The sequence below is a fragment of the Panthera uncia genome, chromosome E3, assembly GCF_023721935.1.
Source record: "Panthera uncia isolate 11264 chromosome E3, Puncia_PCG_1.0, whole genome shotgun sequence".
NCBI classification, from domain to species: domain Eukaryota; kingdom Metazoa; phylum Chordata; class Mammalia; order Carnivora; family Felidae; genus Panthera; species Panthera uncia.
Genome location: NC_064815.1, coordinates 10,715,969 through 10,730,944, shown reverse-complemented (window position 1 = coordinate 10,730,944; position 14,976 = coordinate 10,715,969). Strand labels below are relative to the sequence as shown.

The window sequence follows — 14,976 nt, the reverse complement described above, 5'->3', positions numbered from 1 at the left end:
GTAGGAAAAACAAATTTAAAAGACCAATAAATGAATCATCACCTCCGCAGTTTTGACATGTCAAGCTGCAGTTCCGTGAAGGTACCTTCCATTTACAGATAATCCTAAACCAAAACTGCTATGGGTGTGTCCGGTCATTTTCGGAGTTCCACTTGTTCCACTGGTAAAGTAAATGGCCATCATGTCATCGTGTTTTGTTTTCACACAGGTGTGGTTGTCACTGGCCTGTCTACAAAGGAAGAACTACAATGATTCTGCACATGATACACAGCACCATGAGCTGTTAACCACAGCCAAGTATTCGAGAAACCATCTACTCAGACCTCTTCACCTTATGAGTCAGGCCTCAGTGACTTGGGTTGAATTCCAAGGTAAAAACCATCTCTTTCTCTATCTTCTTAGGTGCTTTCTGGAATCAAACTAAATTTTGTCATCAAAGCCCACTTATGGGCTGGTTTCATAGCTTTTCTACTATACAAAAAAGAAGACTTGATGCATTTTAAAAAACTGAAGAGAGTGCCTGGATGGCTCAGTCGGTTAAGTGTCTGACTCTTGATTTCTGCTAGGGTAGTGATCTAATGGTTTGTGGGATCAAGCCCCATGTGGGGCTCTGAGTTGACAGTGTGGAGCCTGCTTGGGATTCTCTCTCTTCCTCTCTCTCTGCCCCTCCCCTGCTCATGCTCTCTCTCTGTCTCTCTCAGAAATAAATAAATTAATTAAAAAAAATAAATAGATAAAAAACTTAAGAGTTTGATCATAACACCAGCATAATGAGGATTCTATGATCTCATAATGATGGCTATGTGAGAACTGCCCCATCCCCTTCACTGTGGATGTTCTCAAATATGATTTTCTTTTCTTTTCTTTTTTTAAAAGTGATATGAGTGCCTGGGTGGCTCAGTCCAATGGTTAAGCATCTGACTCTTGATTTCAGCTCAGGTCATGATCTCACAGTTCTTGAGATCGAGCCCCACATCAGGCTCTGCATTGACAGTGTGCAGTCTGCTTGGGATTCTCTTTCCCTCTCTCTCTGCCCCTCCCCTGCTTGCATGTGCTCTTTCTCTCTCTCTCTCAAAATAAATAAGTATTTAAAAAATTGAGTGTGTTAATAGAAGTCATGGGTAACAGTATAAGGCAGGTTGGTGATTCCCACATTGTTCAAGGATCAGCTGTAGTTCTGAAGGATAACTGGGCTGCTAACAGGCCCCACATTAGGGCAGCTAAGAGGAGGTAAACACTGCACACAGAGATTTTATCTGGGAGTACTGGGCTGAGAATGAATGAATTAGAAAATCCAGGCCACGAGAATTGTAGAAAAGCTGTTTTCTTTTTCTTTCTTTCTTTCTTTCTTTCTTTCTTTCTTTCTTTCTTTCAAGAGGGAGCAAGTGAGAGAGGGTCAGAGAGAGAGAGAGAGAGAGAGAGAGAGAGAGAGAGAGAATCCCATGAGGGGCAGAGAGAGAGAGAGGGAGGAGAGAGAGAGGAGAGAGGGAAGCAGGGCTCACCCGAAGTGGGGCTCCAACTCACCAACCGTGAGATCATGACCTGAGCTGGAGTTGGATGCTTAATGACTAAGCCACCCAGGCTCCCAAGAAGCTGTTTTCAAAGCCTAACAGGTAGACTAGGTATTTAGTCTATGATTTCATAATTTTCTTCCTTAAAAATATTACCTAGAGCAGTGTATTTATCACTTTATTGTAAATACAGTTGCTTTTGAAAACTAAGGTGGGGTTATCATACCAATCTCTCACCACTATAGGCAGTAAACATAGCCTTTAGGAGTGTGGGTTCAGAAGCCAGACTCCCTGGGTTTGAAACCCAGCTCTGCCAGATCATAGCATTTGACCTTATTCATCTGTATTACTATAGCACCCTTTCCTTAGGTTATTGTGACATTTTAATGAGTTAATATATGTGAACGCTTGGAGCAGTTTTTGGCACCTAACCAAGGCAATATAAATGTTACCCATTATTGCAATTATAACATTATTTTAATTAGAACAGTACTTGGCTTTTGGTAAGAACTCAATAAATGATGGCTATTTTAGAGGCAGTAGGAACAAATCCATAGTTGCAAGCATGCTTCCAAATCCTTGAGTAAAGGTAGGAAGTTCATTCTAGAGGGAACTGGCTGCCAGCCTAAAGCTAAGATAGAACCAGTACATGGCCAGAGTGCCAAGTGACCCCTGAAAGCATTCCATAGCAGGGATGGACATCAGTGTAACTCAGTTTTATAATTGCATCCATCTTATTTATAACCAGAAGTGTTGTTATCAGCAAGGTAATGATATAGCCTACACAGAAGAATTCACTGTGTTTCTCTGTTTCTCTGGGAGATGATAACAGCTCTGTGGTTGGTGCTGTGAGACACCTCCTAGATCCTGCTGCAGGAATGAAGGACTTACTTCCCACAGCTGCTGGGAGCCAGCTCTCTTTTAGAGATTGCTTTGGCTGAAGACAGCTGCCTTGCTCAAGGTCACTCACCTCTCCTTCTAGGGATAGGCCACACCCAGTTACTGATCAGTATGGGTATATAAAGGCCAGGATCTCTTATTTTATCTGGGAATAGCTTTGAGGGGCTATCCATGCCCCAGAGGTCCCAGTGGGAGCGCATGGCAGATACATTTCTTCCTTTGTCCAATTGCACATCCCTCCCCTTCCTTCATAGGTGTTGACCCCAAGACAACTCCTTAATAAACTTCTTACACAACTAATATCTATCTCAGGGCCTGCTTCCTGGAGATCCTAACCTCTAAAAAACACTCCAACCTCTTTCCTGCCTCAGAGTTTGCATTGTTGGTGCAGCCATAATTACTAGTTGTTCCCTTTGCCTCATTTTACTTTTCATTTTTCTGATCACTTGGTGGGTTGAATATCTTTTCAGTGTTGCCTTCCTCTGGGGAAGCTGTTCTACAACAATTATGGCTACTCACTTCATCATTTCCTTTAGGTTCCCCCATCCATCTTTGGGTTTCTGAGACACAATTAGCTTGGAGTGCAGATTTTCACATTTAGACGCAACAGCATCTACTGCAGGGGCTAAAACTTCGTCAGTAATAATGCATTTTGCTTTTGAAGATTGTAGTCTGTAGAGAATGTCTCTCTGGGTCAGCTGGGTGGTTCCTGGAATTAAAACTGTCCCTACAGGGGCAGAAAAGAAACTATGTATAGAAGGAAGGATTTCCTTTATCATGGTAGTTAGCTAGTGTAGATATCTCACATGTACCTTATGTCTCAGGATGAGTTTACCATTCCATTTAACAGTCTAGATATCTATTTATCTTCCATTAATTATTTGGCTTTTGCCTTTCAAGGGATCTTAAAATCTGTGACCCTTTTGGCCTACCATGAAAGCATGTTAAATGCTGGATAATTATCTTCTATCTGAAGACCATTCATAACGTTCAGCTTGAAGAGAGGTTTTTTTCCCCATTTTTTTTTAAGAGAGTTTGGCTTGTAGAGTAATATTACCCAACATTTATTGGCTAAATGTCAGATGCTATTCTAAGTGTTTTGCATGTTTTAACTTATTTAATCCCTACCCACCCCCCAAAAAAAACAAAACACAAAATCTATGAATAATTTGCCAAAGATCCCTGAAATGGAAAGTGGCAGTGCAGAGATTGAACCCTGTAGCCTGACCCCAGAGCTGTACACTTAACTACTTCAGCACCTTTTAAAACATACGTGAATGTTTTATGATTTCTCTCCAAAGGGAAGGATCAAGGCATTCATCTTTTCTGTACTTCTACTTCTCCCTGCTGTAAATTACACTGTAAGTGTAGTGTAATGGTTAAGAGTGTGTCCTGGAGCCAAATAGTCTTATAGCTTGGCCTTGGACAAGCCACTTCATCTCCATGAGTCTCAGGTTCTGCTACTGTAAAATGAGGATTCTGTAAGATTAATGAGGAGTAAATGAGTTAGAATGTATAAAGAGCATAGAACAGTGCTGACCAAATTTTAGCTATTATTTTCTCAAAGGATTAATGGACTTTCAAGAATATGTCTATATCTGTGTCTCTATATCTACATGCATCCATATTTATATTTCAGACTCCACCACTCTTAGGTCCAGACCCTCAGGAGAGGGCTGGAAAGGATACACTTCACAATGGTTTTTGCTCTTCCCAGCATCACAGCAGGAAAGGAAGATTGAATAACACATACCTGCTCATTCCTGGACTCTTGACACTGACTCGTCTTTCCATTTTGGAAAGGATAAGCCCCTCAGTGGAGTTCTTCAGGAAGCAGACAATCAGTACCAAAACACAAAGTTCTTCAGAATATCTTTCCTTTCTAATCAGGCAATGCAGCAATATTTATGAGGCTTTATCTCCAAGGTTATTCCTTAGAGATGTTCCACCTGGGGATAAGTGATTCTCCTGCCATGGCCTAACAGTCTTCTGTTAATAATTTAAAGGCACTCTCTAATGACAAGTTCACAGTCAGTATTTGATGCCTAGTAGGAGCAATTTGTTTAAACACATTATCCTTAGATAATTAATTTCTGCTAAAAAATTATTCATATCCTATTTTATTAAATTTCCTTTTTCTGTTCTTTTCTTTTTAATTTTTTATATGAAATTTATTGTCAAATTGGTTTCCATACAACACCCAGTGCTCATCCCAACAGGTGCCCTCCTCAATGCCCATCACCCACTCCCCACCCCATCACCCCTCAGTTTGTTATTAGTCTTTAAGAGTCTCTTATGGTTTGCCTCCTTCCCTCTCTGTAACTTTTTTCCCCTCTTCCCCTCCCCCCCGGTCTTCTGTTGAGTTTCTCAGGATCCACATATGAGTGAAAACATATGGTATCTGTCTTTCTCTGTATGACTTATTTCACTTAGCATAACACTCTCCAGTTCCATCCACATTGTTACAAAAGGCCATATCTCATTCTTTCTCATTGCCAAGTAGTATTCCATTGTATATATAAACCACATCTTCTTTATCCATTCATCAGTTGATGAACATTTAGGCTCTTTCCATAATTTGGCTATTGTTGAAATTGCTGCTATAATCATTGGAGTACAAGTGCCCCTATGCATCAGCACTCCTGTATCCCTTTGCACTTCCTAGCAGTGCTATTGCTGGGTCATAGGGTAGATCTATTTTTAATTTTTTGAGGAACCTCCACACTGTTTTCCAGAGCCACTGCACCAGTTTGCATTCCCGCCAACAATGCAAGAGGGTTCCCATTTCTCCACATCCTCGCCAGCATCTGTAGTCTCCTGATTTGTTCATTTTGGCCACTCTGACTGGCGTGAGGTGGTATCTGAGTGTGGTTTTGATTTGTATTTCCCTGATGAGGAACGATGTTTAGCATCCTTTCATGTGCCTGTTGGCCATCTGGATGTCTTCTTTAGAGAAGTGTCTATTCATGTTTTCTGCCCATTTATTCACTGGATTATTTGTTTTTCTGGTGTGGAGTTTGGTGAGTTCTTTATAGATTTTGGATACTAGCCCTTTGTCCAATATGTCATTTGCTATTATCTTTTCACATTCCGTCGGTTGCCTTTTAGTTTTGTTGATTGTTTCCTTTGCAGTGCAGAAGCTTTTTATCTTCATGAGGTCCCAATAGTTCATTTTTGCTTTTAATTCCCTTGCCTTTGGGGATGTGTCAAGTAAGAAATTGCTACGGCTGAGGTCAGAGAGGTTTTTTTTCCTTCTTTCTCCTCTAGGGTTTTGATGGTTTCCTGTCTCACAGTCAGGTCCTTTATCCATTTTGAGTTTAATTTTGTGAATGGTGTAAGAAAGTGGTCTAGTTTCATTCTTCTGCATGTTGCTGTCCAGTTCTCCCAGCACCATTTGTTAAAGAGACTGTCTTTCTTCCATTGGATATTCTTTCCTGCTTTGTCAAAGATGAGTTGGCCATACTTTTGTGGGTCTAATTCTGGGGTTTCTATTCTATTCCATTGGTCTATGTGTCTGTTTTTGTGCCCATACCATGCTGTCTTGATGATTACAGCTTTGTAGTAGAGGCTAAAGTCTGGGATTGTGATGCCTCCCGCTTTGGTCTTCTTCTTCAAAATTACTTTGGCTATTCGGGGTCTTTTGTGGTTCCATACAAATTTTAGGATTGCTTGTTCTAGATTTGAGAAGAATGCTGGTGCAATTTTGATTGGGATTGCATTGAATGTGTAGATAGCTTTGGGTAGTATTGACATTTTAACAATATTTATTCTTCCAACCCATAAGCATGGAATGTTTTTCCATTTCTTTATTATCTTCTTCAATTTCCTTCATAAGCTTTCTATAGTTTTCAGCATACAGATCTTTTACATCTTTGGTTAGGTTTATTGCTAGGTATTTTATGCTTCTTGGTGCAATTGTGAATGGGATCATTTTCTTTATTTGTCTTTCTGTTGCTTCATTATTAGTGTATAAGAATGCAACTGATTTCTGTACATTGATTTTGTATCCTGCGACTTTGCTGATTCATGTATCAGTTCCACCAGACTTTTGGTGGAGTCTATAGTGTTTTCCATATACAGTGTCATGTCATTTGCAAAAAGTGAAAGCTTGACTTCATCTTTGCCAATTTTGATGCCTTTGATTTCCTTTTGTTGTCTGATTGCTAGAACTTCCAACACTATGTTAAACAACAGCAGTGAGAGTGGACATCCCTGTCGTGTTCCTGATCTCAGGGGGAAAGCTCTCAGTTTTTCCCCATTGAGGATGATATTAGCTGTGGACTTTTCATAAATGGCTTTTATGATGTTTAAGTGTGTTCCTTTTATCCCAACTTTCTCGAGGGTTTTTTATTAAGAAAGAATGCTGAATTTTGTCAGATGCCTTTTCTGCACCGATTGACAGGATCATATGATTCTTATCTTTTCTTTTATTAATGTGATGTATCACATTGATTGATTTGTGAATACTGAACCAGCCCTGCAGCCCAGGAATGAATCCCACTTGATCATGGTGAATAATTCTTTTTATATTCAATTGAATTCAATTTGCTAGTATCTTGTTGAGAATTTTTGCATCCATATTCATCAGGGATATTGGCCTGTAGTTCTCTTTCTTTGCTGGGTCTCTGTTTGGTTTGGGAACCAAAGTAATGTTGGCCTCATAGAAGGAGTCTGGAAGTTCCTTCCCTTTCAGTTTTTTGGAAAAGCTTGAGAAGGATAGATATTATATCTGCTTTAAATGTCTGGTAGAATTCCCCAGGGAAGCCACCTGGTCCTGGACTCTTATTTGTTGGGAGATTTTTGATAGCTGATTATGGGTCTGATCAAGCTTTCTATTTCTTCCTGTTTGAGTTTTGGAAGTGTGTGGTGCTTAGGAATTTGTCCATTTCTTTCAGGTTGTCCAATTTGTTGGCATATAATTTTTCCTAGTATTCCCTGATAATTGCTTGTATTTCTGAGAGACTGGTTGTAATAATTCCATTTTCATTCATGATTTTATCTGTTTGGGTCCTCTCTCTTTTCTTTTTGAGAATCCTGGCTAGAGGTTTACCAATTGTGTTTATTTTTTCAAAAAACCAACTCTTGGTTTCATTGATCTGCTCTACAGTTTTTTTAGATTCTCTATTGTTTATTTCTGCTCTGAAATTTATTTCTCTTCTTCTGCTGGGTTTGGGGTGTCTTTGCTGCTCTGCTTCTATTTCCTTTAGGTGTGCTGTTAGATTTTGTATTTGGGATTTTTCTTGTTTCTTGAGATAGGCCTGCATTGCAATGTATTTTCCTCTCAGGACTGCCTTCGCTGCATCCCAAAGCATTTGGATTGTTGTGTTTTCATTTTCATTTGTTTCCATATACTTCTGAATTTTTTCTCTTATTGCCTGGTTGACCCATTCATTCTTTTTTAAAAAATTTTTAATGTTTATTTTATTTTTGAGAGAGAGAGAGAGAGAGCGCGCCTGCAAGCAAGGGAGGGGCAGAGAGAGAGGGAGACACAGAATCTGAAGCAGGCTCTAGGCTCTGAGCTGTCAGCACAGAGCCTGATACGGGGCTCAAACTCACAAACTGTGAGATCATGACCTGAGCTGAAGTCTGATGCTTAACTGACCGAGCCACCCAGGCGCCCTGACTCATTCATTCTTTAAAACTGTTTTTTTAATGCTTATTTTTGACAGAGAGAGAGAGAGAGAGAGAGAGAGAGAGAGAAGGAGAGAGGATGAGCGGGGGAGAGGCAGAGAGAGAGGGAGACACAGAATCTGAAGCAGGTTCCAGGCTCTGATCTGTCAGCACAGAGCCCAATGTGGGGCTCGAACTCACGGAGTGTGAGATCATGACCTGAGCTAAAGTCAGATGCTCAATTGACTGAGCCACCCAGGCACCTCGACCCATTCATTCTTTAGTAGGATGTTCTTTAACCTCCATGCTTCTGGAGGTTTTCCAGACTTTTTCCTGTGATTGATTTCCAGTTTCATAGCATTGTGGTCTGAAAGTGTGCATGGTATGATCTCAGTTCTTTTATACTTATTAAGGGCTGTTTTGTGACCCAGTATGTGATCTATCTTGGAGAATGTTCCATGTGCACTCGAGAAGAAAGTATATTCTGTTGCTTTGGGATGCAGAGTTCTAAATATATCTGTCAAGTCCAACTGATCCAATATATCATTCAGGGACCTAGTTTCTTTATTTATTCTCTGTCTACATGTTCTGTTCATTGCTATAAGTGGAGTATTAAAGTCTCCTGCAATTACCACTTTCTTATCAATAAGGTTGCTTATGTTTGTGATTAATTGATTTATATATTTTGGGGCTCCCATATTCGGCACATAGACATTTATAATTGTTAGCTCTTCCTGATGGATGGACCCTGTAATTATTATATAATGCCCTTGTTAATCTCGTTACAGCCTTTAAAGTGTAGTTTGTCTGATATAAGTATGGCTACTACAGCTTTCTTTTGACTTCCAGTAGCGTGATAAATTTTTCTCCATCCCCTCACTTTCAATCTGAAGGTGTCCTCAGGTCTAAAATGAGTCTCTTGTAGACAGCAAATAGATGGGTCTTGTTTTTTTATCCATTCTGATACCCTATGTCTTTTGGTTGGAGCATTTAGTCCATTTACATTCAGTGTTATTATTGAAAGATATGGGTTTAGAGTCATTGTGATGTCTGTAGGTTTCATGCCTGTAGTGGTGTCTCTGGTCCTTTGTGGTTCTTGCAACATTTGACTCACAGAGCCCCCCTTAGGATCTCTTGTAGGGCTGGTTTAGTGGTGATGAATTCCTTCAGTTTTTGTTTGTTTGGGAAGACTTTTATCTTTCCTTCTATTCTGAATGACAGACTTGCTGGATAAAGGATTCTTGGCTGCATATTTTTTTCTGTTCATCACATTGAAGATTTCCTACCATTCCTTTCTGGCCTGCCAAGTTTCAGTAGATAGGTCTGCTACTACCCTTATGTATCTACCTTTGTGTGTTAAGGCCCATTTATCCCTAGCTGCTTTCAGAATTCTCTCTTTATCCTTGTATTTTGCCAGTTCCACTATGATATGTCGTGCAGAAGATCAATTCAAGTTACATCTGAAGGGAGTTCTCTGCCTCTTGGATTTTGATGCCTGTTTCCTTCCCCAGAGGGATTTTGATGCCTTCCCTTCCCCAGGGAACTTCTCAGCTATGATTTGTTCAAGTACACCTTCAGCCCCTTTCTCTCTCTCCTTCTTCTTCTGGAATTCCTATGATAGGGATATTGTTCCATTTGATTGCATCACTTAGTTCTCTAATTCCCCCCTCATACTCCTGGATTTTTTTATCTCTCTTTTTCTCAGCTTCCTCTTTTTCCATAATTTTATCTTCTAATTCACCTATTCTCTCCTCTGCCTTTTCAATCCACACTGTGGCAGCCTCCATTTTATTTTGCACCTCATTTATAGCATTTTTTAATTCATCATGACTATTTTTTAGTCCCTTGATCTCTGTAGCAATAGGTTCTCTGCTGTCTCCTATGCTTTTTTCAAGCCCAGCAATTAATTTTATGGCTATTATTCTAAATTCTTGTTCTGTTATATTGCTTCAATCGGTTTTGATCAATTCGTTAGCTGTCACTACTTCCTGTAATTTCTTTTGAGGAGAATTTTTCCGTTTCATCATTTTGGCTAGTTTTCTGTCCCTTATGCGTTTTAAATGTTTGTTGTTTGCCCTGCACCTGCGAGCACTGCTATATTAAAGGAGGGTCATACACTGCCCAGGGCCTGGCCCTTCAGGAGGTGTTTTTTCAGAGATTGTTACTTGCTCTCTGTTGTTGTGACTTTGGTTATTTTATTACCCTATTCGTAATAATATTTTGGACCCTCCACCAGATGTGCTTTGATTTGTTCCTTGGAGTGGCCCTGCAAAGGAAAACAGATAGACAAACAGGAGACAAAAACATGCAAACACACAAATAACACAAGCAAATAAACAAAAACAAAAACTTAAAGACTAAAAACAAAAAACCCAAAAGCACCGACTACAGGTAAAGAAGAAAGTGGAGGCAGTGCTGATGGAAAAGCATATACAAAGAGAGAAATGATAGGAACGCGTGGTGGGGCGGGGCGGGGTGGGGGGGAGAAAAAATAAACATTGATTAGGCAGAGAGACTAAAAGCCTTAATCCAGAGAGAGAGAAAGGAAAATAAAGAAGGAGGCGGGGGAAATGAAACGAAGATAAAGTTACCCAGACAGAGAAATTATATGGCTTGATTATTCCAGAGAGAGAGAAAGGAGTGTAAAGGAGGTGTAGAACATGTATCAAGACAATGGATTAAATATGTCTGTTTAGACAGCCCAATAACCAGAGTAACCAGCCTAGGGGAGAGAAGAGATAAGGAGAAGAAATTGGGGGTGGGGGGAGAATATATCTACATATCCATAATTGACCTAGAGTTAATCCAGGCAATGCTGCATTGCTTGTCGGGAGGAGCTGTCTGCAGGGTCTGTGCCAATCAATTGGATACGCAGTTACCCAGTGCAAGGAGGCATGATTTGGCGTATTCTGAACCCACCTCCACTATGGGCCCCGGGAGTGATCCTTGAGGCCTCACCTTGGTGGTGGTGGGATGGGGTCGGGGGGGAATGGTGATTCCCCAGTCTCTTCTCCACAGAGCCAGACCTGGTGGACTCAGTTTGAGTAGTCCTCACTGTGCCGGGGCGCAGATGGGGGCGGGGGAGGGGGGTCCTTCTGGCTCCACTCTGCCAACTCCCCTGACTCTGCGCTTGGCTAGGATTCAAAGTCCGGCTCAGTGCGCTCTGGCGCCGGGGAAGCGCCTCTCAGTGGGCGATATGTGGTGTCGACTGGCTTTGTCTGTGCCTCTACACTTCAGGGAGGACAGCCTTCTCCTACTGCGGACTCAGTTGCTGCCCTCGCTGCGAGCCCACAGGGTGGCGGATGCAGGCAGGCTTTGTCTTTTCCCACAGCACTCCAGGGAGACACCTGCCTTTTTCTCCTGCAGACTGCGCCCTTGGCCCAGCAACTGTGCCCAAGGGGTGAAGGATGCAGGCAGGTTCTGTACTATCATGCAGCCCTCCAGGGAGGGAACCACTTTCTCCAACTGTGGACTGAGCTCTGGCCTACCACCACATCCAGGGCTGGCTCCCCTCCACCCCAGGTGCATGAACGGGGAGCCAGCCCCAGTAGGAAGAAAGCCCTGCAGTTAGAGATCAGATCCCTCTCAGTCTCAATCCCAGTCCGAGGTCTTTCTCCTGTCTAGATACAGTCCTGCACTTCCCTAGCCACTCTTTCTCTTCCCTTTGTCTCTTTGCAGAAGGGGGTCCCTCCCCTCCGTGGCCAAGCAGCCTTTTTTTTATCTCCCCCAATTCGCAGTTACCCACCTTTTTTCCAGCTTTCCCATTTTCTTTCTGGTAGATTAAGTCTCTTTTCCTCCCAGGCTCTGGTGTTCAAAGTCCTTTAGTTTCTACACTTCTTTGTTTGAGAGGCATGGGAAGTATTGATTCCCCCTACTTCTCTGCCATGTTGGACCCTCTCCTCATATCCTATCTTTAAAAGAACCTATTAATAGTGATCAATCTTACCTATTAAAACTGCTTCCTGTCCAAATTAATCATTCTGGGAAGCATTACATTATTTCTTGTCAGGGAACAAAATGTTACTTTAAATCTTGGGAGAGGCCTCTCATTACCATGTTTGTGATATAGGGTGTATAAGATGATATTACCAATTTTTGCATGAAGGGTTAAAAGACTGACACTCGTAGCCCCTTTTCTCCCTGTTAACAGATCTACATGAAAGGACAAAATTTTTACAGAAGTTTGTTTGGTGGACAAAAGAAGTAACTCCCATCATTCAGTTTGGCAACAGGATTTGAAAGCCTAGTCCATCTACCCATCCCTCTAGGTGGTAGGTAATGCTTATTTTCAGAATTGTTAGTATATTAGATTTACCATTTATTGCCTCCTTTCATCCTCCCTTCTAAGAGACTCTGCCTTACTTTCTGTAACCTCAGTAACCATGTTTGTACCAGATGAACTTGCCTCTGACCACATCTGACTGGCCTAACCCAAGCCATGCCAGTCAGATTCTGCCTCAAATATTTGATTTAAGAGACTGAGAACATACAGAGTTAGGATCTAAGGCATCTGTGTGGCAAACCAAAGCCACATGTCGGCCAAAATGAAGGCAGCAAAGAAATCATGTGTTAGCAGATGTCAAAAGAACAGATGCTTGAGAGAGGCAGAGACAAGAGGCCCTATGGCTTTAGAGCAAAAGAAATAGAGAAAGAAGCTGCCTGCCTCCCTTGCAGAGGCCAATTGCTCTTTCTGCACTTTTTTTTTTCTGTAAGATTCTTCAGTAGACATCCAATAATTATCCTTCCTTAATTGAACTAATATGAATGGATTTCTGGTCTTGGAAATCCAACATTCCCCTTACTAAGACAATGAGTATAGCAGCATTCATGAAAGCTATCATTTTGTTAAAAAAGAAAAACTGTAAAAGTGGGTTCTGCTACTCCAGTGTATAATTTATATGTATATATGATATGGAATGTATAACTCTCCTCAATTGCAAGTAATTATTATGATAAATTAAGAATGCTTACTTAATATAATGATTTATTATAACGGTAGGGATAGGAATTAATTCAACCAATATTTTACTGAGCATTTACTATATGCCAACAATTGGAGGTAAGACATGACTATCTCATAGTCATTGCCTTTTAGGAACATACATAGTCCTATGGGAATGACAAATTTATGAACAAATGATATACCTAGACAACATAGTACAGGTTAAAATAAAAATGCATACATGTTTTTTAGGGGAGCTCAAAAAAGAAAGCACCTAATTGGGACATCAGGGTGGGGTTGCCTGAGAAGTGACGTTAGAGTTAAGACCTGAAAATCCAATAGTTGTCCAGGAGGTTAGGTGTGAGGAAAAGGCTTTCCACACATAGAAAACAATGTGCACAAAAGCCAGGAAATGGGAAGGATAATGAACCTTATAGGAAACCACTTGCTACTCCTGGAGCACAGAGTATGAAAACAATGAAGGGAAGATAGTTCAAACCTTCCATGACAAACTAAAGAAGTTCTGATGTTACCAGGTAGGCAATGGAGAGTTATTAAATCATGTCAAGCAGCATAATGACAGGATAAAATGTGCATTTTAGAAAGAACAGTAGCTATGGAGAATGAATTGCGTAGGAGTAAAGTGGGCACACACAAGACCAGAATTAGGAAGACTTTTGGGCAAGTCCATTCAGGAGATGGTAAACATGTGAAGTAAGGCAATGGCGATGGAATTGGAGAAGAAGAGGGACTCAAGGGGCACGTAGAAAGTCAAATTTACAAGATGCAGGAACTGATTTGGAAGGAGGAGTAGCAGCTGCTTGGCTTAGGGTACCAGATGAATGGTAATTAACCATGAGAGAAATAAAGGCATGAAACAAGAACTAGGGTAGGTTCTTTGAGTTTGTGGCTGCATTGAGATTCAGATGGCCATGAGTCTATAGGAGGAGAAGAGTGGCAGGTATGAGGGTATTCAATTGTTGATTGGCATTTGGTTAATAAACTTATTTCATGGGGCATCTGGGTGGCTCAGTAGGTTAAGAGTCTTGACTCTTGGTTTTGGCTCAGGTCATGATCTCAGGGTTTTTGAGTACAAGCAGCACATCAGGCTCTGTGCTGACAGCACAGAGCCTGCTTGAGAATCTCTCTCTCCCTCTTTCTCTGCCCCTTCTCTACTCTCTGTCTCTCTCAAAAATAAATAAGTAAACTTAATTAAAAAAATAAACTTAATTTCATTATGAAAAACCCAACTCATAGTTTAAGTCAAAAGATAGGAAATGTTTCAAACACATTTCTAAGGTTTCTGAGAATAATACTATATTGTGTATAGTTCCTCAAATAATTTACCCAAATGAATGTCTCATGATTACTTAGATGTGTTGGAAACTCTCCCATCTAGCCTATTTTAAATATAATCAGATTGCAAGCACTACTAACCTGTTCGCAGACAGGCTACATTTGCAAGCCACCATTCTGGGATCCTGGGCAGAATCACAATTACTCGATCTCCTCTTTTCAGGGCACAGGCTTCTGTAAGTATATTGGCAAATTTTCTAGACAAAGATCCCAGTTCTTCAAAACTCCATCTCACTTCTTCTCCATTTCCATTTATCCACCAGAAGGCTGGATTGGAAGGTCTCTTTCCAGCCTGAGGAAAGACAAACCAGTCATGGATTTAAAGGTCATTATGCAGCTAAATTCTATTTTAACTGACTTAATGGAATATTTTTTCCAGAAGAAAATTCACAGGTCATTAGTTAAGACACACATGGAATATTGGGAAATAACTCTAGAGTCTTTATTTCTAGCTGTTGGGAGTCATGTCATTTCTTCCAGCATATGTCATTTCTCATTTAGCCTGATTGCTTTTCTTTCCAAGAAGTTAGAATTCTTGCATCCCTTTATATTCTCTCAGTGACAGATCTATGTCTTGTTTCCTACCATTTCTGACTCTTGGAATCATTTTCATTCGAGTCCTTTCTGGATTTTTAAGAAGTTAACCTATAATCATGC

The 14,976-nt window shown here is 40.8% G+C and overlaps 1 protein-coding gene across 3 annotated transcripts in view; it reads right to left on the bottom strand.

Annotated features, from left to right (window-relative positions):
* The window catches only part of ACSM3 (acyl-CoA synthetase medium chain family member 3), a 57,212-nt gene that overhangs the window by 13,449 nt on the left and 28,787 nt on the right, over positions 1-14,976 (bottom strand). For all 3 annotated transcript variants that reach the window (XM_049638391.1, XM_049638393.1, XM_049638392.1), the window contains exons 3-5: positions 14,401-14,611; positions 2,931-3,138; positions 86-229 (exon numbers count right to left, since the gene is read on the bottom strand). In XM_049638391.1, coding sequence (XP_049494348.1) covers positions 86-229; positions 2,931-3,138; positions 14,401-14,611 — 563 coding nt within the window. The remainder of the gene's footprint in view (positions 1-85; positions 230-2,930; positions 3,139-14,400; positions 14,612-14,976) is intronic.